Here is a 24,865-nt window from a genome sequence, read left to right on the forward strand (position 1 = left end):
AAAAAATTAAAATGTGTATCAATTTTCAAAGAACGATAACTATAGGTACCTACCAATTGGGGTATCTGAAGGGCTTTTACCTGTGCAATGTACATTCTAAAACAGATTTTTATTTATTTTTATGCATAATAGTTTTTGATTTATCGTGCAAAATGTCGAAAAAAATACACGAGTATGGAACCCGCGGTGCGCGAATCTGACTCGCACTTGGGCGATTTTTTAACATATTACATATACATTTTATAAGTAGATCCACAAGACTAAGAGTATCTTAGACTCTTTTAAGAGTAACTAAGGCTGTCGTCTGAATTTAGCCATTAATAATAATGAACCACACCGCATAGGTTACTCGTAGTATAATTTACCACTTAGGGTAAATGATAACCATCAGATGTTAGTGATAATAATCGAAACCGAACGCGCACTCCGAAGAACACAGTGAAACCCGTAATTAACTACCATAATCGTTCAGTTCACACATGCATATATTTACCTACATTTCAATGTCACAAGAACTGTTTAAATTTTTGTAATTAAGAAGGTACCGATCTACATAAAGTTTATTCAAACTTGCGAATTTTTATGTTGTAACTTAACGTGTAAAGTGTTACATCTGTGATGTAGAGAATGGTTTATCAATGTACCTAGAGAATAATATTGGCTCATATCTAATGTTTTTTCATAAATAATGATCAATTACTTATGATTATGATTAACATAATTGACTGACACAGAAATTATAGTCTAAAGGTGCATTTACATATTTAAACGAGTGGCGCGATGGGACGCAAGCCGAGACGAGAACTGTCTTTATTACATAGTACGTTTCTCCCCGATCTCGTCACGTGATCGCGTAATGACAAGATTATGCACAACATTCCGATAACTAACGTGACGACGAACAATGTAAGTGCACGGTAATAGGTGGCCGGTCAAATATCCAATTTGAATGATTAGGTACAAAGTCTCCTAAATATCAAAAAATAAAAACATCGTGAGGAAATCTGCCAATCCATGTTTAGACAGCGTGACGGACTATAATAGCCTTAACTTTTTATTCTGAGAAAAGAGTGAAAAGACCCGTTCTTAGTAGTGAGCTGGCGATTGGTAAGTCATGATGATGGTGTAATATAAATATAAAGAAAAAAGATAAGAAGTGAACTCAAAGAACTCTAAGAACAGTAAGAATTATCTACCAGTGACGCTTGGCAGTGGGAGAGGTAAATGAAGAGGAATAGGTACAACAAAGATAGAAGTTGTTTTTCAAAAGTGTGTGAAGTCTATCAATCTGCTGTTGGTGAGCGTGGTGGACGCGTGCGAAACCTGGTGCGAAACGTTATATTATGGTGTTATTGAAATAAATTATTTATTTAACTTGAAATTAAAATGTCGAGTGATGACGATGATGGCAGTAATAATCTAACTCCGGAAACTATTAAAAGTGTTCAAAAGTGCTCAAAGTGTAATAAACGATTTGCTCCCAGATATTTCTAAAGACAGATAGGTAGGTACCTATATAAACATACGAAGATTTTGATTTTATTGCGAGGTGTGAAAAGCAGAGTATACAACTTGGAGATAATGCTGTCTTAGTCTTGGGCACCCCTAAACCCCGCGCTTCACTCAGGATTCTAGATGTAACACCCTCGCTACGCTCAGGAGTTACTCTAAAATCCCTCGTTCGCTTGGGATTTATCCAGGTGCCCGTAACGTAAGACATTACATTAGCCCCATGTTGCATAATCTACTATTTATTCTTATAGGAGACGTCTTGTTCTCAGTAGTGAGCTGGCAGCGATGAGTATGATGATGAGCATAAAATATTAGGTATCGTTGGCATAACATTATGTTTCAGTATTTATCCATTATCTTGTTTAAATCAATATTTGACTCTACATTTAAATAAATGTATACAACTGCCACTGACTGCCACTGCTATTAGGAGAGCTTTGATAAATTATAAGTATAGGTAGGTAAGTCTGATCTGTATATTGTAGGTCTAAGAATTAAATTACAGAATTTATTAAAAGTGCATGTCGGATAAGTTGTCTTGTCAGTACTCGACACCTACGACTACTTATTTATTACTCAATACAGACTACTAACAACTTTATTGGCCGAGTGTCGTCAGATAGTTGAGCTCAGATAAGCGGCATTCCGGCCAGGCGGCGGCGGTGGCCAAAAGTGCCGATCGATCTGATTTCTTAAAAAAAAATTCTTCAATCGATGGTAGGATTTAATATATGGTGACGATATAATGCGCTACGGACAAATCTAGCGTAAATTCGGCGCACGAAAACTCCAAAAATTATGCTTCTGGTCTGGAACGTTGGCAGAGGAGTTATAAGGAGCCGAATTTTCACTGGGCAATGTCGTGGACGCTGAAAAACACGCGAACGGGCGTCTCGTCCACACTAATATAGATCTCGATTCTAATATTTCAATAGTCACAATGGAGTTCAATTCGGTACACATTTTCCTACTAATCGAATTTCGCACATAAAAAAAGAAAAATTAATTACCGCATTCGATTAAATCCCTTCTCATTCTGAGAGAAGTGAGCTGGTGATGGGTTGATCATGATACGATTAAAACTAATAAATCTAGATAAGTATTCGGATTTTTTTTCTATCAGAAAATTGTATCTAATCGTTTTCCTATTTCTTGAGCCCAGACCCGAAAAGCATATATTGAAACTAAGACTAAGACTTGGACTAAGAGCCCGCAAGGCCTAGACCTTCGTTATTTTATAAAAGCTGAAAGTTTCTGTGCGCATTGACAGTTAAACTTTAACAAAATTAAACTTTAAGGGTGTCTGTTTAAGGGATTGCCACGACACTATTGTCTGGAATGCATGACGTGATTTCTAAACCTAGTAGGAAGAAAATGTAAAAAAAATAGACTTTACCTATAGGTACTTTGATGTAAGATTTTTACACCTTTGTTACCTGTTATTTTAAACTTTCAGCTTTTATAAGATAACGAAGGCCTGACTCTTGCGGGCTCTCTCTCTTTTTAAGTTATTGTAAGTATGGCATCCTTTTATTTACCATGAACTGTTTGATAGCTACCAAAGGTCTGAATGTATCTAAATAAAATATGTACCCAAACTGGCAGCTTTCCTTTCACATCAATATCGTTTTACAAGGTCTACCAAAATTTTATGAATGCTATTGTTCCAAGTAACAGACTAAAGCGAGATCGATAATTCTTTAGTTTGCTTTTTGAATGCTAACATACCTGTTAGTTTGATTTCTCTATTCTCTATTCTAACGTTTCGGATCAATTAAATGTCACTTGCTTTAGCGCTGAAGGAAAACATCGCATGGAAACTTAATATAACTGAGAGTTCCCGTAATATTCTCAAAGATGTGTGAAGTCTGCCACATTTTGAAAAAAGACCCGTACTCAGTAGTGAGCCGTCGATGGGTTGATTATGACGATGATCATGAAATAAAGTATAACTTTATAAAGCTTAGAAAAACCGATTTAACTTTTAACTCGTACCACAGGCCGCGGCGCCTATCTGCGCAATAAAACACGTATTCCTGGATGGCTCCTTTATTTTTTTATAACCAATCGTTAATATCGAAGCCTTTACGACCGCGATGCTTTATTACCGGGTTTTAGAGAGAAAAAACGGTTTCACGTAAAGTCGGTAACATGTTAATTCTGTCAATAAAATCTAGTTATTTAATGGTGAGAGCAACTGCTCGAGATAGCGAAGTCGTTAGTCTTTTCCAAACAAACATGCCGGTTTGTTTTGATGATCGAAGATATGAAGGTACTTTTGAACAACGACAGTTTTGAATCATTTTAAGATGAGCTGAGCTGTTTGTTTTGATACAAAAACTGTATTTTATTAAAGACTACATGAAGCCCGCGACTTCGTCCGCGTGGGTTTAGGTTTTTTAAACTCCTTCTTTTTACCTCTGAATATCCCTTGAGTTGAGTTCCCGCGGGATTTGGTCTGTCTGTCTGTCCATCTATCATGTCTCTCAAAAAACCTATGCAGTACTTCCCGTTGACCTAGAATCATGAAATTTGGCAGGTAGGTAGGTCTTGTAACACAAGTAAAGGAAAACCCCCGGAAACTGTGAATTTGTGGTTACATCACAAAAAAATGTGCTTATATAGACAAATAATAAATACTTAGTGTTTTCAATTTTCAAAGTAAGATAACTATACCAAGTGGGGTACCATATGAAAGGACTTTACCTGTACATTATAAAATAGATTTTTATTTATTTTTATGCATAAAAGTTTTTGATTTATGTTTGAGTACGGAACCCTCGGTGCGCGGGCCTGACTCTTACTTGGCCGGTTTTTTACACTTATTATCAGATGTTAGTGATAATAACCGGCACTGACGATGGCACAACGAGGCTCGGTGGGACTGAAAACCAACTTGGGTCAACGTTTCTCAACAATCACAATTATTGTTACAATTAACTTATTAAGTACGTTAATTGTAAGCGCTTGAGCACGAAGCTGTGCCAAGCTGCTGCACTGGTTTTCAGGGTAACGAGATTTGGTAACTCTTGTTTTCCCAGTTTAGAGAGACCGATAAACCATCGCTGCCGCTCGGTGCAAAAACTAGTAGCCTCTCAAATATGGGTTAGAATAATAAGTAGGCTCTGATTAAATATAGGGAACATAGCCTTTCAGAGAACTGAGACCTGATACTGAGTTTGTGAACAAGCCATAACGACCATATTAGACTTATAATATTATGACTTAAATTACTTATTATTTAAGCAATTAATGTTTGTCCGTCTATTGGTTCGTTACCTGTGTTAGGCATTGTTCATAGTTGCTTTAGGAACTTTCCGTAAAGTTGCTGATATAGTACCGTCAAGGTTATATCTATCTTAGGTATTATATGGCATAGTCTCATTGCAACATATGCAAGCCAATCTTTAAAACAATATTAGGTAGGTAATAGGTATTTTTAACCCCCAACGACCCAAAAAGAGGGGTGTTATAAGTTTGACATGTGTATCTGTGTATCTGTGTATCTGTCTGTGGCAACTCCCGACACAAAAACCTCTAAGTATAAGAAAACTAGAAAAGAGCTGATAACTTTCAAACGGCTGAAACGATTCCGGGTTAGGAAACTAAATTAAAATCGGTTCATTCGTTTAGGAGCTACGCTGAGACGCAGACATTATACACTGATATACACGTCAAACTTATAACACTCCTCTTTTTGGGTCGGTTGGTTAAAAAATTTAATTTAGTTTCCTAACCCATAATACAACGAGATAGGTAGGTACGTATTGGTAAGGTATATAAAGTGCTATCAGTATTATATCATAGTCGCCAGGCTGATAGTATGCGAGTCAAGGTACTTGCGGCCTTCCGGTCACCTGTGGGCTCTATGAGACGGGAAAAAATAATAAATGGCCTTTTTTCATTTTAGCCTGTCTCTCATAACGGTTAGTAAATTAACAAAACAAGGTTTATAATATTTAATTATAAATAATTAGCTGTTTTTGAGCGGTGCGCTTAACCGCAACCACCCAGGGGTTGGGGGTGAAAATTAATAAATTAAGCCACCGGCTCTTTCTAACCGACCACCGATATGATACTATCAGATCACGATCTTCCAATTATTTTAACATTTATCATCCCCTGTTATTTGCCCAGCCATGTAACTGTTGGAGAGGTTATTTTTTTGTGCATCATGCGTTATCGATAACTGCTCATGCTGTTTTACTTTTGTTTAAGTATATTATTTTATGTTTTTGTTCGTTAATAGCCCTAGATAGATAACCAAGCTACAAAAAATACAAATGAAGGCAAGAGTAGGTAAATGAAGTCCGCGACTTCGTCTACGTGAATTTAGGTTTCAAACATTGAAAAAAAATGAAAAATGTTTATTTTCCAAATTCACTTGTACAATTTTTATGTGTCTGGTGCTACCCACATTCTGTGGAAATGCTGTGATTTTCTGTCGTTTTCATGAAAATCGATTAAATAAAAAAGCTGAAATGAAGCTGCTAAAGTGGGACAGTCAGACAGGTATAGTACGCGACAGGTTGAAATGACAATCGGGGAGGGAACGCCCCGCACACCCACACAGCCTTCGCGCTAACCGGATGCGGGTGGGTGCGAGAGACGTGCGGGTGTGAGGTGATTCCCCCCACCTCATACCCCGATTGCACTCTGAACCTGTCGCGGACTATATATATTTTTACCCGACTGCGGCGTAGCCCAAAGGAGGGTTATGTGTTTGACCTGTTGTATTATTGACTACCGTTTGGATGTATGGAGTGGAATGTGGATATAATTATGATACTTTTGAAACCCATTTTAGCTGAAAAGTATATTTCCAGGAATATAATATCAAAAGGTCAAAATAATAAAATTCGGTTCGTTTGTAGTGATCAACGTGCCTATAAAACCGTGTATAAACGAATTTAAAGTATAAAATATGTATAAAATATCATGCGCAATTTTTTTTTAATTTTTTTTTATTTATTTATTTATTATTATTTACATTAAAAATATACAGAGAACTTTTGTTACAGTCAGCGCCACAAAAACCACAGTTGGTTTTACCGGGCACTGAGTTTATTAATTATAGCTATACAATAAAAATAAAATTATAGAAACCAGCATAATGACAAATTGGTAATGTAGGTACATAGTACTTAATCTAGTGCGTAGGTAAGAATAATGTACAGCGCGACGCGTAACGTCGTGAACATCGCTGCCGTATTGTTAAATTAATGCACAGGTATACAAGTAAGTATTACGTAATAAATTAATGAACATTATCCAGAAAAAAAATATCTGGCACATACGTAAATAAAATATTAGCGATATCTTGCTGGTTAGCACAAACATAGTTTATTTTGAACGCAGTTTCCACGATTCTCGACTTTATTTAAATGTGTTCGCGATGCAAGAGCAAAAAGTTCTGAAATCGATGCAATTTGTCTGAAACCACAACCGGATCTGCAATCAGAGGCAGCATCAGCCCGTGGTCTTCCTGTCACCGACAATAGAAAAACTATAGGATGTGGCCGAGACCAACGGCTAGGTGGGAGCGTTTTTTTTAGGGTTCCGTACCTCAAAAGGAAAAACGGAACCCTTATAGGATCACTTTGTTGTCTGTCTGTCTGTCGGTCTGTCCGTCCGTCCGTCGTGTCTGTCAAGAAAACCTATAGGATACTTCCCGTTGACCTAGAATCATATTTGACAGGTAGGTAGGTCTTATAGCACAAGTAAAGGAATAAATCTGGAAACCGTGAATTTGTGGCTACATCATAGAAAAAAAAATTAAAATGTGTTTTAATTTTCAAAGTAAGATAACTATACCAAGTGGGGTATCATATGAAAGGGCTTTACTTGTATATTCTAAAACAGATTTTTGTTTATTTTTAAGCATAATAGTTTTTGATTTATCGTGCAAAATGGCGAAAAAAATACCCGAGTAAGAAACCCTCGGTGCGCGTGTCTGACTCGCACTTGGCCGGTTTTTTCAACTTTGTGAATCAACATTTCTATCCCTTTTTTGCTTTTTATTTAAGGCAAGTTGCGCACGAGTTTTTGATGACCTCCCTGGCGCAGCACTAAGCGCTGTGGTCTTATTAGTGGGGGTTCCCAGGTTCGATTCTCGGCAGGGTTTGGAAGTTTATAATTTCTAAATCACTGGTCTGGTCTGGTGGGAGGCTTCGGCCGTGGCTAAGCCGCGCCGAAAAGCGATTTAGCGTTCCGGTGTAATGCCGTGTAGAAACCAAAGGGATATTACCATATCCCTCTGGTTTCTGTCCCTGTCATAAGCCTTTCCAGGTTAGTCCGCTTCCATCTTAGACTGCATCATCACTTACCACCAGGTGAGATTACAGTCAAGGGCTAACTGTGTCTGAATAAAAAATAAATATAAAAGAGTTTGAGCGCAACCTGGCGCTCTCCATACAAAAGTATAGTTTGGTTTTCATTTGAATATTAACCAATAAATCTTAAGTAAATTTTGTAGATATTTTTGTACGTTTTAGAAATTAATAAAAATCTGTTTCTGTGATTTGCAAAATTTCTTTAATGATTTATCTATACCTACTCTCAATACAAAATATTTTAAAGTTACAAGAGTTTAAAGATTTTTATTTAAATTTTTGAACCCATGTAGTATAACTACTACATGGGTTCACAGATGTTAATTTCTAGATCGTATCTGTAAACTTTCATTGAGTTTATATTAAGTGATAGTAATAGTAAGAAGTTTATAGTAATTGATATTGAAGTGAGAACCAAACTACGTTTGTTTGGAGCGTGTTATAAATAAACTCCTCTTAATTACTTGAGTTTTTTAAAGTAACATCACTAAAAATATTATCTTAAGAATCAACAGACCACAATATAGACCTTTCTTGTCCCCTATAGTAGGGCTGCTATAGTGAAGTTATTGAATACATTTTTAAGTAGGTAGGTGTTAATTTATCTTTAAGTTCACAAGAGAAGATATCGACTTCTTGCGAACCTACTATTAAATATTAGCACGAACGAAGAAGTTTTTTGTTTTTTTTATTTTTATAAAAGAATATTAGCCATTCTAATCATGACTAATACTCCCCTTTCCCCTCCAATTAAGCGTAAACCTTGTACCAGGACAACAGTTGTTCAAACCTCACCGTGCAACGGGTGGGATTTGAACCTCCGACCTTTCGGAATTGAGTCCGCTCCTCAATCGTTGAGCTATCGAGGCTCTAAAGGCGAGTTGGTAGGCATTCTTCGGTAAATATGTATGAATCTTTCCAGAAATACTCCATCGCGGCGATCTCTCCTCCTCAATGGAATCACTGGCTTACGACTCTTCAGTGGCATCTCCAGGTAGCGTGTCGAGTCACACCCAACGAACTAAGCGCATGCGCACCAGCTTTAAGCACCACCAGCTTCGCACCATGAAATCTTACTTCGCAATCAATCAGAACCCTGACGCGAAAGATCTTAAGCAACTGGCTCAAAAGACTGGTCTTTCCAAACGTGTATTGCAGGTCAGTGCATGATAAAATAATATAGATACTAATATTAATAAATTAGAGTACATTTTTTGTCATAACTTTTGCCAAATATTTCGTTGCTCTAAACAAAAGTTGCAAACAAGAAGAATTACATTACATACATGCTGTCCGAACTGACACTACTCGAATCGCGTGGAAAAAAAAACTAGAGCCGAATTGATTAGCCTTTGCTAAGTACATGGTCTCAACATGCATCGCGTGGTAGTATATTATAATAGAATGTTTTACCGCGTGAGAACGTTTCAAATGTAGATTATTTGTAGGTCTGGTTCCAAAACGCAAGGGCGAAATGGCGCAGGAATATGATGAGGCAAGAGTCCAACCACCACGGGTCAATATCTAACGGCAATGCGGGTCATTCAACAAACGGAAGTCTGGCTGCAGGCGTTCCTCCACCCAGCGTGCCTGGCACATTGATGTTATCAGAACCACTACAAGCTTTGGACGATTTAAGGGTACACACTCCCCATCCAATGAGCTTTAATGAAATGTACTGACACTTGAGAGAAGTAAGGATAAACCAGATTTCAACAACTTTTTCGGGCTAGTAAACCTATGCCCGTTGTAATGTAATAGCTTTTTGTTACCTCCATTGACATAATTACCTCGCACTAAATCCAATGATCCTCGTGTAACTAATCAAGGTCTAACGTCAGCGCTGGTCCAAGCCAACTCGGCATCCTAGGCGAATAAATGAAATCACGCTTTCTAAGAAAAAAATTCTCAACAAAACGCAAATGTAATTTTTACTAAAAAAATTCAATAATTCAATTTTCTTTAATTTTACAGAAATGCGCATAACTTTATTTGCGCTTTTAAACTGGTTTTTATTTACGAAACTTATTTAGAATTTCACTAAAAAGGGTATTATAACGTTCGGTAACGCCCCGGGGCCCGAGGCGGCTGGTGCACGGCGTTTACGAATACTTTTATCATTTTGTATTGCTATACTATCACAATCTAGATTTACAGAAGAGGAGCGCGAACGCTTGTTGCCTAGCTATGTCGCCCCTAAAATCGAGCGCCCTAGGCGGTCGCCTAGTTCGCCTTTATTGACGGGCCGGCCCTGACTATGGCATTTGCATTGAGGTATCAGTTTCAATGAAAGCCAAACTAATGAGGGCCAAACGTTATGATTAATAACGTTCCATATTAGCAAATATCGAATAGCACGTTTGTTAACATGAATACATACTCATATAGGTCATATAGCTACTTATGCGTGTTAGTTTGATAAACTGCACAATAATTTCGTTTATAATACACTAACATTTTAACTTTCGACATGTAATTTTGTATACCAAATAATACATAATGCTTTTGGTAAACATTGTTTATAAAAACATTATTTCAATCATTCCACTGTACTATAATTTAATGTTTTTTTTGCATACCTACCTACCAACAAATAGGAGTGAACTTTAATAAATTATAAGATTATTAGTAATTAATGTAGAATTTAAGAAGCCTGTAAAAATCGTTTGTAACTAGATTTAAGATGTAAATTACGATATTGATATTAGTGCCCTAAATACCTACTCATCTTTTACATCTTATTAGGCTGGGTGCACATTGACTACTATTGCATGACCGATTGCTTATTTTCAGCAGCTGAAACGGTTAATTTTAACAGATTGAGCTTTTATCGAGAGGCTCGGCCACCCGAACGCGTTTGACATTTTGATCATATGTTTGATCATTTTGAAGGTAAGTCTCTACGACAGCTTCAAAATTATAATCATTGAGCACCTTTTCTCGATGCTATCACTGCTGTAGTGATTGTAATTATCGTTTAATACAGTAACTAATATGCGGCCAGTCTTAGTCGCTTTGATTAAAATAATTGTTTTATTATTTAATTATAAATACTTAATATATTCTGTTATTTTATTATATATACTTTTTTTGTATATAATCTATTTTTCCTTCACATACCTACCTACTTGATTACTTTTTAAGTCAATTTAAAAAGTAATCAAGTAGGTATGTGATTTCTTGTTATAATGCGTAAAAGGCGTAAACACGACCTAAGAGATTCGTTTTATAACACAGTGAACTAAGCCTTAGTTATTCTCTTTAGGGTAAAGTAAACTAAGAGAATTTATTTTATTTTAGTTCATTATTCGTTCAAATCGTACTCTCGAAGACTATATACCCAACCTGAGCGTTATGTTATTACTTTTTAACCCCCGACCCAAAAAGAGGGGTGTTATATGTTTGACGTGTGTATCTGTGTGTCTGTGTATCTGTGTATCTGTGTATCTGTCTGTGGCACCGTAGCGCCTAAACTAATGAACCGATTTTAATTCAGTTTTTTTTGTTTGAAAGGTGGCTTGATCGAGAGTGTTCTTAGCTATAATCCAAGAAAATCGGTTCAGCCGTTTGAAAGTTATCAGCTCTTTTCTAGTAACTGTAACCTTCACTTGTCGGGGGTGTTATAAATTTTTAATTTACACTTGTTATTATGATTCTCCAAATCACTCTTTCAGTTGTTTCCCTTTTTGAATTTTGCGGCCGGGTTTTGTCCCTAGCGTTTTTCTACCCATAAATTAATCGTTACTTGTTAGGATTACAATTCACACTATATTATAAGCAGTGATACTAGTCAGTTTAGCTTAGTGTTTGAACATGAAGGCAAGTAAATTGAACGTAGATTAACTACTAATGCACGAGTAGCTATATGCATAGAAGCTCATTGACCAATAAGTATCTACATTTTCCGTAATATCTTGAAACATACCAGCTAATGTAATATAATCTACATAGATAGATCTACCTATTCAACTGAGACATATCAATTCGCGATTTGTAATACAATAGCATTTTCCGTTGAATAATTTAGTGTCTAAAGAAAAACTATTGTTAGTAGAAAAACTAAAATAAAAATTAGCAAAACATTTCATATGTGAACGACTGATTTTAACGCATTGAATCTTGTTTGTTTGTTTATCTAATTATTATAATATTATGACCAACTTCTAAGTGAGCACTAGAAATTCTCGGGACAATAGAAAAATTGAAAAGTTCATGAATACGGGTGAGTACATAGGTAGTCGTTGTAATTGCCAGTATAATATAATACAAACATATAATAGGGTATTTTTGATTCGCATTTCATATTATAAATTATTCATTTATTGTATTGTGATTCAGTTAAAAATCTGGGGATAGATACATATTATCGATAGATACATAATATTATGGATTGCATATTATTGATTGCATTTTACTTTGGACAAACCACTTAAAAAAGGTTAGCAGGAAGATTTTTGCATCCCTGAGTACTTTGTATCGCCTACGATCGCTTCTTTCGATTCCTACTGAATTGTAGGCACGGACTCTACTTGTTCCTACTCTCGACGCTGACTTAAGTTATATTAATTTACCTGAAGATCACTTAAATAAGCTTAAGATACTCCAAAACACTAGTGTTTGAGATGCGCAAATAATATGACCATGTATTAAAAACCACCAAAAACTAAAAGTACTAAATACTTAAATTATCACACTAAACGTAACTACTAAAAAGTAGAGTAAAACTAAAATTCACGCAAATGAAATTGCGGGCAGGAGCTAGGGCTGATTCCATTAACTTTGGAGTGAGATAATGATATTATGTAAGCATCAGCCAATTATAATATCATTGATTAAATGGGTTCAATGTAAAATATTCGGTATATTATTTTCATGCCCATGAATGCCTATGAAAATCTAGGTTTTAAATATTATTACCATTAACTTTGAAGTGAAATAATTTCAACATAAACATTTTATCTAAGTATGAGAGAATGGATTTAAATGCAAATAATATTCAATGCGTTTCAATAAATATATCATGGATTTTGTAACACATTTTAGAGGAAATAATTGTACATAATAATATGAGTTAAGTACGTTTGTACCTATATAATGCATACAAACTGAGAAAGGACCGCCGTGACCGCCCGCGCCATATTATGACGTTAAAACTATTAATATGATCGATCGATGATCGGTTACGTACGTTTAGTAAAAAAAAATATGTATACAAGAGAGTTTAAAAAAAATTATGTCGGCATCATTCTCAGAGTAGTTATCACCTTCATAATCATCACAGCTGCTTTTCCCTATAAAAATAGAACCTAGACTGATTATATAGGATCCAAAAATATATACCTACTACTGACTAGTACTTATTAAAAAGAAAAATAGTACCAGTATTTATAATAAAACTAAAGTTGTCAACCTCATTTTAATTGCCGGTATTTCTTCTCGATTAGTTTCACATGATTTAATTCTGTCTGCCAATTGTCCCTAACTGAATACTCGAATTTCGAGTTTTTATACAATTAAATAATGTCGGGTTGTATGTAATATTTAATGATAGTCAAATAATGTATAAAAAAAATTGTAAGGAAATCACCTCACCTCTTTCCTTGCTAACCCTACTTTTTTAAATGACAGTTGATTAGAGCAAACATGGCGAGTCCTTTGTCACTTTGTACGTGTTATACGCGTATGTATCTATATATATGCACTGAACTTCAAATTTTCTGTAGATATTTAATTATCTAAACCCAAAATTTCTTTACTGGCGTATAACCACCGTGTAACTTGTTACGATATAAACTTTAGTTATTAAGTGTAGTTTACTAACTAAGAAGTGTACCTATGTAGCTATAGTATTTTATGTATATTATTATGAATAAACCTATTTATACTTTTAAAGTAATATATTGAAACATACAATATAATTGGTAGTTTTATTAAATAATCTTCCTTAAGTCTCTAAAATTGGATTCTAAAAAATGTATTGCTTTTTACAAAAACAACTGGGCCGATTTAGACTAGCTACTTTCGCGCTTCACTTGCATGCGTCGCCGTATCACTACTGAGCATGGGTCTCCTCTGGGAATGAGAACGGTTTCCAAGTGGCCAAGTGCGAATTGGCGAAAATTAATATACAACAACGATTGCGACAATTTGGCTTACTTAAAAACTTAACCAATAATAATGGTTTCAAAACACTCTTTATCAACGGGAATTAAATACGCGATTTTCAGTTCTATCTATTCAAACTGTGCCAGGTCTATGACAGTTTAAGCTATTTATTATTTTTGATCATAAATTTCATTAAATAGCCTCGGCCTTTTTATATAGTTTCTTTACAGTAGCAACTAGCAAAGCGAATTCATTAAAATATTGACGTTCCGTTATAAATCTTGGGAGATATTTTAACAAGATCGCATAGCTCGCGATTTTGGTGGGCCTGGCGTGTGACTCTAGCTTGTTCTATAAATCGTTGGATCGCGCATCAATAAGGTATCGACTAAATGCCCATAATAGAGAATAGAGATATTTTAATGATGTTATATGGACCAAAACACGAGAAGTCGGAACTTTAAACTTCGCAGGAGGGGCGGTTATATTACTATGTCAGAGACGATTGTAAATCTACTTAGGTTAAGGACTATATTACGCAATCCATTGATATCTATGATCCACTTTTTTATACGTAAGTAATTTTGAAGTAAAAATAACAAAATACCTTAAATTTAAAGCATGTCTTTATTTTATTACCGCTAGCAAAAATCAAAGCAAACCAAACTGTTATTCAGCAAATAAATAGGAATGAGTTGTTTACCGGGATAAAGAACCACCCGAAACCATAACCGAAACCAGTCCAAAACTCAAAACTGTACGCTCATCACAAAAAAAGCACCCCAAAACGTCAGAACCCGTCAAATTCACATTGTCATTCACCGCAATCAACATGTCCCAGATGACGTTATAAAAGAAACTCGCCTTGCCTCCTGATTTATTTATAACGCAGAGTGTACACCGTTCCGACGCATCGATTCATTAAAAAATATATAAAATCATGCGCTCCAAGTCGGCAGAGAAGCGTGGAAGGCAAAAAGTTGTCCAGCCGCCGACATACAGAATTGAAAATGAGTACAATCCGGAAGCGATGCCTCAGTATTTTCAGGTTATGTATACGCGATTCTTATAAATTATTTATTACGAACCCTTATTGGTAGGAGCGCGCGTTCGTCTTTTTGCACGAAATACAATGGATGCCCGTCGTCGTTGTGCGGACCAGTGGAGTCGATGTAAATTATAGTGTATGCGATTTTAATTGAATGTTTTTCATATGTGACATTTTGCGGTCTTTTGCGGTTTGAGAGACAGCTTATTGGTTATTTTGCCTTTTGATGAAAGAACGGTAATTCGACTTACTTTGCAGCACGAGCGCAATTACAACCATAATGCAACCAGATTATCTTTTGGCTTTTGCAATACTTTGTCGAAAAAAAAACCAAAAGAATAGGTACTTTGTCCTGCTGATTGTACTTGGGTTGCTTATGAATTCTAAGTTTCAAACTTTGGAAATCTTCGCAAAGTTGCCTGTGTGCCGACATTCTATAGAATATGAGAAAATGTGCTCAAGAACTTTATGTTGTTGTTTCTCAATCCCGCCCTCAATCTTTGCAATTATTCTATTGCATTGAAAGACATCGGTCTGCATCCATGGCGTACTTAGTAGCATTATTTCCACGGACACGTGTCATACGAAGTAATTTGCTTCCTCGTTTCTAATGGAATCAGTAGGATATAGAATACTGTTCCAGCTGCCTTTTCTTTCCTAAAAAGTCAATATACCTAGGCATCTTCTCAGAAGCGCGCTTCACCTTAGGTTGTATCATAATATGACATGATGACAAGAGCTATTTATTCTCTCTAAGTATTTAAAAAAACCCGGCCAAGTGCGAGTCAGACTCGCGCACTGAGGGTTCCGTACACGGATATTTTTTCGGACATTTTGCACGATATATCAAAAATTATTATGCTTAAAAATAAATAAAAATCAGTTTTAGAATGTACAGGTAAAGTTCTTTCATATGATACCCCATTTGGTATAGTTTTCTTACTATGGAAATTCAAACACATTTGAATTTTATTTTAATGATGTAACCAAAAATTCACGGTTTTCAGATTTATTCCTGTACTTGTGCTATAAAATCTACCTACCTGCCAAATTTCATGATTCTAGGTCAATGGAATAGGGTTTTTGACAGACACGACGGACGGACGGACGGACGGACAGACGGACAGACAGACAACAAAGTGAACCTATAAGGGTTCCGTTTTCCTTTTGAGGTACGGAACCCTAAAAATGTGTTCAGCTTCATATTCTAAACGATCGAGGCTACTTAGATGGATTCATGGATCAACATGTCTAATTCATCATCTCTACTAAATGCTCAATGTGGAGTGAGGTTCTTTTGACCAGTTTAACAAAAAAATCGACAAAATTCTCATAGCTCGCCTGAATTTGCCTTATGGCCCAGCGTGTCTCAGGCTGAAGTAGGTTCAGCTACTCCGAACACCCGCTGGCAGAACAACGAGGCAGAATAATTTGTGGTCTGTCGTCAACGGTGGGAGGACTTCGTGAGGTGTTTAGTCGATAGGACTCCACTGTGCTCCTGTGGCTCGTGGTATCCATGATGGATTTTCCCCAGGAAAAAAAGGTTGAAGCAACGTCTTCATACGCTAATACGAAGTAATGAAATAGATAAAAGTAAATAATTGTAGTCTGTTCAGATTTTGCAACTGAATAATTCATAAAATTCATGGTAAATATTTTCATACCTATTAGATTTCAGTGAATATTTTGGAAGGCAGGAAACTAGCTTGGGGCAACCGCCATTCCGCCAACTCATATGTAATAGTGATTCTTGGCAAGACGAAACACAGGACTAGTATACAGAGAAACATGCAGGAGCCTTATTATAGAGAAGTATTGATATACCTAAGTTTCATAATACAAAAGTTTCCAGATAGTTAGATAGATAGATAGTCTTTATTGCATACAAAAACACATGTAAAGGAACACAACACAAAAAGAAGAAAACAGGAAAAACAATTGTGTGCAAAGGCGGCCTTATTGCTTAGAGCTTTATTATATAGCTTAGTTAAATGTTAGGTAGAAACCGATTAGAAGTAAGTATGTATGAGTTTAATAAAGTGTCATACATCTGGTGAAGTGTTTAGCCCTTTGATCTTATAAATATTACGTCTTGGGTTCGATACCCATTAGGGCCAATTTGAAGATTACTTTTTAATAATCAGATGGGAGGTGTAGGTAGTTACCACTCTACTTACTGGCAAAGCCGTGACGCTAAAGGTGCCCACGCATTCGAACTGAATGAGCGCGGCAGTGACGCGCTACGCGGTACGCGCGTCGCGGCTGGAGAGAATATCGTGCGGGGCGCTGCCGCGACGCGCAGTTCAGCTGCAGTTCAGTTCAAGTGCGTGGGCACCTTAAGAGGTTTAGCGTACCATTCAAGGGCATGGGTTTAGTCAAATCTGCCATATCCCTTTTGTGTTAGACTTCTTCCATCTCAGACTGCATCATGATTAACCACCTGGTGAAATTGCAGCCAAGAGCTAAATCAAAACAAAGACATTAAATCAATAATTGTATGTATTGTAGAGCTTCGTTTTTGAGTTGTATACGAGCATTCGTGATCTACAGCAGTCGAGTTTATGGCTCGCTGTGATGGAAACAAGGTGTTATGCTCCACCACGTTTGGTTGGTGAAACCAGTATTGATCTTGGGGAGATTTGGACGCAGCCGCGTAAGTACCTACTTTAATATCGCTACGTCGTCGCACACATCATTGCTGACGGTTATGATCCCTTCTGTTAAACGCTTTATAGATTTTATACAGCTTTTTTGAGTTGAAATACAGACTTCTAAATCCGGTTACCCATCCAGTTTCTGATTTAAGTCAACTTTGCTTAATCTGGATTATCCACTGCACGTTGTACCACAGCGATTTGTCTGTTATGGCAGTAATAAGCAATTATGCTTGTAGCCGTGATAGCCTAGTGGTTAGGATGTCCGCCTCCTAATCGGAAGTCGGTGATTCGATCCCGGGCACGCACCTGTAACTTTTCGGAGTTATGTGCCTTTTAATTAATTAAATTTCACTTGTTTCAACAGTGAAAGAAAACATCGTGAGAAAATCTGCATACTTAAGAGAGTTCTCCCTAATGTTTTGAAAGTTGGCGAAGTCTACCAATCCGTACTTGGCCAGCTTGGTAGACTATGGCCAAAACCCTTCTTATTCGAAGAGGAGACCCGTACTCTGTAGTGAGCCGGTGATAGGTTGATCATGATGAAACTTATCGTTTCTTGTATATCATGAATTTCCGTAAAGTAACACCTGCTTCTATCCAATTTGCATTATTTGCTTATGAACATGAAGTGAACGTTCAGACTTTTTTAGATCATCAAGTTTTTCATAAATGGGCACAACTTTGTCTGCCTCGTGATCCGTCCGCTGGACCAGTTGGGTTTCTGCAAGTGGACGTGTCAATAATATTTAGGGGAGACACGCGTGTTATGCCTGCAATTATCAAAGATGACAAGTTGATGGAAGAGTAAGATTCTAAATGATAGATCTATATATTATTTTATAATTTAAGATGAATCCACTTGACCACGACCATGTATAATACCTATAGTGGTGACAAAGGAAGGTTTACATTAGTATTCGAACGCCTAATACCTTGACTTGATCGGGTTCTCATGATCTGCCACTGAATAAAATACTTATAGAGTCCTGAATAAAGTAGGTACATAAAGCGTCCAAACCAAGAAGGCAGTCATTTACATTAATTACAGAAAAAAGCTTATGACCGTTACTTCATCCACTTGAACTACATTTTCAAACCCCTATTTTACCTCCTTATGAATTTTATTTGCGAAAATCCTTTCTCAGCGGATGTCTACGTCATAATAACTATCCCATGTCAAACAGCCCGATCCGTTCAGTAGTTTAAGCAGTGCGTTTATAGATCAATCAGTCAGTTAAGCTCTGGTTTCCTCCAACAGCGGTGCCGTTTTTAAACGGACGCAATATGATGACCGCAAAAAGACGGCCGTAAACATGTGGAATCTTCGAAACTGCATTGACCGTATTATTACGGTGAACAGACCACAAAGTACGTGTCAGTGGTTGAAAATAAACGAACTTGATTTAGCGTTACTCGTATATTTGGAAGATGAACAATCATCAGAAGACGATAATAGTCTAGTCTTTATGTTTTACATTATATAGCACATCATAAACCCGCACAAAATCAATTAAAATTTCCTTATCCTCGCTGGTCCAGTTGATGAAACTCATTTTGAACAATAAATATTTTAAAATGGCACGCAAATTAATATTACGCTTGAAAATACCTTCACCGCTATGAAAAAAACGTTGACAGACACTTCGACACCGCCAAGACGGCCGTCATGCAAATGGTGGTACCGCTTTTTGACGTTACGGTGTCAATTACCGTTATCTAGGAAACCGCGCCATATTGTTTACATAGACAACGTTCTAGTGACGTCATTCACCGCTGTATTACAGCCGCTACATGATGGCACCGCTTTTGGAGGAAACCAGAGCTTTAGTCAGTCAGGCAGTTAGTCATCTTTTTCTTTTTATATTTAAAAGTACTCGCGTGAAACTGAGGTCAAAGTTTTATAATAGAGTGCTCTCTTCAACTCAGCAACCTGCTTCTGCCGTCGGGTTCCCAGCAGCAATGTGCCAATTTTCTCATTACTATATACGGAGCATTGGGTCTGCCGAACGGCTCACAGGTGCAAGATGATAAGCGCTTTGGGAAACCTCCGAGTACATTTGTCAGGGTCTCCTTTTGCGGTCTCGTGGTAAGTTTATTAGTTACAAGACGATACCCGTAACTTCGTACAGGAGGATTGAGATATTTTAAAAATCCCGTGGGAACTCTTTGATTTTTCGGGACGAAAAGTAGCCTATTTTCATCCCTGGGATACAAGCTGAACCAGAGGACCATGAATCCTTTGCTTACTTTACGACCTAAAGTGTGATAAAATCCATGTTATAGGTACGAAATGTATCGAAGGATGTATTTCATTTGATTATCTGGGAGCTAAGTTCAAATCAGACAGACAGACACACATTCCCATTCATAATATTAGTATGGATTATGATAGCTTTAGTGGTTCAAGTTTGTAATACACTGTATTGAATATAATATGTCCAACAATTATTTTTTATTCTTTTCTACTTAATTATATTCTGGTGGTGGTGATTTGCTATTAGATAGGTTATCATGGTTTAAGAGTGACACTGGTTGAACCGCAACTATTGAAACTAGTCTATAACAACTTATAACTGAGTTTGGCAGCGGCTGTAAGCGCAAACTTTGTGCCTAAGTTGCGATACCTAAGCCACTGTTAAAGGTGACTAGAGACTACAACTGTAAGTTGTGAAGATTTTTCATAAATTTTATATGGTGTTGGCAAACTGGATGGCCTGGCCAACTTCGACTGGCCGCATTAAGGCACAGTGGCCATTATATGCCTACTAGCCAAATGCGTTACTGGTTCATCCTTACTTGGGCGCAGGCGTCCAGCCACAATCGCTTCGTATAAAAACTGGTAACTACCTCTTTAGAGTTTAAGGAGCCCAATCCAACGAACAGTCTGGGTTGGAGTATGCAACCAAAAAACATTATACTAGGGAATAATATACTCTAATTACGTATATGGGAAGAAAATAAGGTGTATAAAATATATAATTATAGGCATATGATAACGACATCATAAAAAATAAACAATTATTTTTGAAATCTATAGGTACATTATTTTAAAATTAATGTTTGTGTGTTCATTATTCATAAGTCATAACATATATGTACATTCGTGCATATTTTATCCGATTGAGTTAAAGAAGAAAAAAGAAGTTGGAGCCATCAACGCAATAGGTGGTGCAGGAGCACTGCAAAACTAATTTTATTGATAGAAAAGGGATGCTTGAACTAGGCGTACTTAGGTGTATAGGTTATTTAAAGTAAAATATTACTTTCTGCTTTAGTATAAATTTTCAGATGTTGTTTTTTAAGATTATGAAATTATTCATAGTTTCTTTTTAACAATAGGTACCTACTTGTTGTAGCTTGTAAAATAATGGTAAGCTTAGTAAAATGAAAATAGAAAATTTCCCGGATTTAAATTCATGATAATTTGTATTTCAGGCTACAACTGCAACACTGCCTCGTAATAATAATCCAATGTATTGTGAAAAAATGTCGATGGTAGAGCTGTTTCCAAACATGAGTCAGTTTATTTGCCTCGAAGTTTGCTCAGCTGAGGCATGTTTCAATCGAGTTCTGGCTTGCGCTTATTTGAACTTGGCGCAAGTATCGCACGATGGAGAAAATGGTAATATGTATAAAACTTAATGAAGATTGGTTACAATTAAGCAAAGAACCTACTCGTACTTTCCTTTTTTTTAACCGACTTCCAAAAAAGGAGGAGGTTCTCAATTCGTCGGGATCTTTTTTTTTTTTATGTATGTTCCCCGACTACTCAAAGACCCCTGGACTGATTTGGAAAATTTTTTTTTGTTTGAAAGCGTATACTGTGCAGGTGGTCCCATATAAATTTGGTGAAGATCTGATGAATATCTTCGGAGATGGAGAACAGAACTCCTCAATGGAAAAGAGCAAATTGCTCGCGATCACTGTAATAGCTTAGTAAAGCTAATTTTGGTGACACCAACAACAAATAAATACATTTTCTTTCTTTCTTTCTAGTAAACAGTAGGGTTTTAACTGGGCATAGCATATTATAGTACAGTGGGGCCACTAAAAATTGTGAAATAAAAAATTTTCAAAAGAAAAATAAAACCGACTTCAAAAACCAAAAACACTAAAAAGTAGAAAATAATTTTTGTTTAGCTACACATGTAATGTACCTAGATATGAAGTCGGGCGAGCTTCACTCTTGGATTTCTAATTTTGTTTTAATATGCTCGCTCGACTTCATACCTAGGTACATGTGTAGCTAAACAAAAATTATTTTCTACTTTTTAGTGTTTTTGGTTTTTGAAGTCGGTTTTATTTTTCTTTTGAAAATTTTTTATTGTGAGGAAAATTCATCATGGATAGCACCGGCCACGGGGAAGTACAGTGATTATGTCGGACTCCTACTGACTAAAAACCTCACGAAGTTCCATAGCACCACTGGCGACGGAGCACAAGGGACTCACCACTAGGACACTATGTGCCCCTAAACACCGTTAAAGGCTTGCTAGACGTGGTTCCAGCATGCCATGCACGCCAACCGACTCGAAGAATGATACCTGCCCATTAAGAGGACTTGTATGAACAGTCCTCTTAGATTTGTTGTTGGGGAGGGTGATTCCTCTCCATATTTCCCATTTTTAAAGTCACCTGCGAGACACAATATATTACAAACTAGCTGATGCCCGCAGCTTCGCCCGCGTGGATTGGTCAGATCCCCTGCAGCATCAGGATTGAGAAGTTGGAATCCAAATTTTTTATGAAACAATGTCGCAAAGTTCCTCTATCAGAAATTCAGGTTCAGAAATCTTGGAGATTTCGGTGTAGTTATGTAGAAAAACACAACTGCCTTTTTGAAATTCGGTTAAAAAAGTAGCCTATGTTACTCCCTGGTCAATTCTCTACTTGTCTGTGAAAATCCCGTCAAAATTGGTTCAGCCGTTCCAAAGATTAGCCTTTTCAAACAGACAGACAGACAAAAATTTTAAAAACGTGTGATTCAGTTATGGTATCGTTCAAATAACCATATGAGCTTAATATGAGGTAGTTATTTCGAAATTACAGACAGACACTTCAATTTTATTTATTAGTATACTTAGATAAAACGTCTGATTGACGCTAGAGGTCAACGAACGTTACGTAAGCAGGTTACTCGAAGTCAATGCCGCGTCGTAGGTGAGGTATTGGCTCGAATTTTGCACGCTATACATTGCGGGATTGAAAAATACTAAATCACTAAAATTACAAAATAAAGCAATTTATATATTAAGGTTATTATTGCATTGGATTGTGTTTAGGAAGTATAATAATAACGCAAATTTTTGCTAGCGGTCTGGTTACACTCTGTTTTCTACTACTCGCTACATGACTGCTACGTTTTTCTTTTGTTAGGTTTTTTGCCAACATTCGGACCATCGCTCCTACACATGTATGGGACATCATTTACGGGAACCCTCAGTCTGACTGGAGAACATGGACCTTATCATCGTGGAGCCTTACTAGTGGCGCTCAACATTGTTGTACCGTTTTATCAGCAGGCCTTCAGAAGCATTACTGTAGAACCAGTAGCTCCAATAAAACCAGTTAATATTTAGTTTTATATTTTTAAAGCTACCATCCATAGAATTACAGATTTCATTACAACATTTAGTTTCAACTGTTCCAAGTACGCTCTCGGAATGCTCTCTTACTATCAACGCCAAAATTACGAAAATCTGAACTGCTGGATTTTGATGTCATTTTTCCAACTTAGACCTCATCTCAGCTTCCCAGAATTCTGATATGATATGATGTTACAAGCGCAAGCCTATCTTGCAATAAAATAACATTTAAAGTCTGAATGCTATATTAACAAGTGTAAATAAAAAATTTATAACACCCCCGACAAGTGAAGGTTACAGTAACTAGAAAAGAGCTACCTAATAACTTTCAAACGGCTGAACCGATTTTCTTGGATTATAGCTAAGAACACTCTCAATAATTATGCTATCTTTCAAACAAAAAAAACTAAATTAAAATCGGTTCATTAGTTTAGGAGCTACGATACCACAGACAGATACACAGATACACACGCCAAACTTATAACATCCCTATTTTTGGTTCGAGGATAATTCTAGGTGATTTAATTTTCTTTTCAAGGAACAGCTGTGGATAGTGGAAGACTTTTGTTTATTTTGTCCCATTTTTGAAGTATCGGTATTGGATCGAAGGATAGCTGGCAAGTTATGTGGCGTTGCAATAACGATGGGTGAAATACCTTGTGAAAGTAAAGGCGATGAAGGTATATATGTATAATCCGAACAAAATGAGAATTCACTCGACACTTTAATTCTATGTGTCAACTGTCATGTCAAGAGCACGGTTCACCTTACTATCTCCGTGCAGTTCACCTTTCAAATAAGAAATAAAATTGTACTTGACATACAGTGGTCACATAAAGTTAAAATGGCGGATGAGCTCTCATTTTTAGGCATTACACCTATATTGTTTCATGAACATTTTGTATGAAAAAAGTACCTTATAATTATATTTTTACAGAATTTAACGACGCAATGAATGAATTAAGTAAGTATTCTCATCTTCATTATTTTCATCTTTTTTACACGACTGCGGCAAAGCCAAACGGAAGGGTTATGATTTTAACAGTCTATGTATGACCGTCTATGTATGACATACATCGTACGTACTCTGTGTCTATCCAGATTCTGTGTAGATCCAGATTCTGTGTGTTCCACCGTACCGCCTAAACTACTGGGCCGATTTTGATGAATGAGGTGTCAATCGATTCGTCGTAAAGGTCCGGGTGGCATAGGCTATATTTTATACGAAAAAAAATTTGACCTAACGGATGTTACATGAAAAAAAGTGGGGGTCTCCAAATTTTTTTTTGCTATTGTATCGAGTGAGGTGTCAAATGAAAGAGGAGAAAATTTTGAATTCATAAATATACTGTTCTACAACATTAAAATATACCAAGCGACAGAAAAACAATTTTACTATAATATTTCAGCGTTTATTAAGACGATGGCAGTCGGCTTTTAGTTTTCAACTTTATCTTGTTTGTATGTTTGTGTAGGTAGTGGCCATGCCTAAATTACAGAAATAAATTTTTGTAGTTAGTTTTTAGACATAAGTATCTACTGACTAAGGACTCAACGATGTATGTAGTAAGTACTAGTAGATAGTACTACCACTGTACGGGTTGTGGGTAGCGAAATAATAATTAT

The 24,865-nt window shown here is 36.5% G+C and overlaps 2 protein-coding genes across 3 annotated transcripts in view; both read left to right on the forward strand.

The window, feature by feature from the left end:
- Positions 1-10,329, forward strand: part of LOC123880218 (LIM/homeobox protein Lhx9-like) — a 39,379-nt gene extending 29,050 nt beyond the window's left edge. Inside the window, exons 6-7 of one of the 2 annotated variants that reach the window (XM_045928212.1) lie at positions 8,767-9,002; positions 9,293-10,329. In XM_045928212.1, the coding sequence (XP_045784168.1) occupies positions 8,767-9,002; positions 9,293-9,526 (470 nt within the window). In that variant the 3' untranslated portion in view covers positions 9,527-10,329. Of the gene's footprint in view, positions 1-8,766; positions 9,003-9,281 lie in introns of both variants that reach the window. The other variant, XM_045928213.1, reaches the window with a different exon arrangement.
- Positions 10,330-14,735: 4,406 nt separating this feature from the next.
- The window catches only part of LOC123880482 (fer-1-like protein 6), a 62,202-nt gene continuing 52,072 nt past the window's right edge, over positions 14,736-24,865 (forward strand). The window contains exons 1-9 of the mRNA XM_045928622.1: positions 14,736-14,997; positions 16,669-16,809; positions 17,506-17,650; positions 18,305-18,458; positions 19,581-19,740; positions 21,090-21,276; positions 23,031-23,221; positions 23,778-23,919; positions 24,177-24,203. Coding sequence (XP_045784578.1) covers positions 14,890-14,997; positions 16,669-16,809; positions 17,506-17,650; positions 18,305-18,458; positions 19,581-19,740; positions 21,090-21,276; positions 23,031-23,221; positions 23,778-23,919; positions 24,177-24,203 — 1,255 coding nt within the window. The 5' untranslated portion in view covers positions 14,736-14,889. The remainder of the gene's footprint in view (positions 14,998-16,668; positions 16,810-17,505; positions 17,651-18,304; positions 18,459-19,580; positions 19,741-21,089; positions 21,277-23,030; positions 23,222-23,777; positions 23,920-24,176; positions 24,204-24,865) is intronic.

This window comes from Maniola jurtina, chromosome Z (genome assembly GCF_905333055.1).
Source record: "Maniola jurtina chromosome Z, ilManJurt1.1, whole genome shotgun sequence".
Classification (NCBI taxonomy): Eukaryota; Metazoa; Arthropoda; class Insecta; order Lepidoptera; family Nymphalidae; genus Maniola; species Maniola jurtina.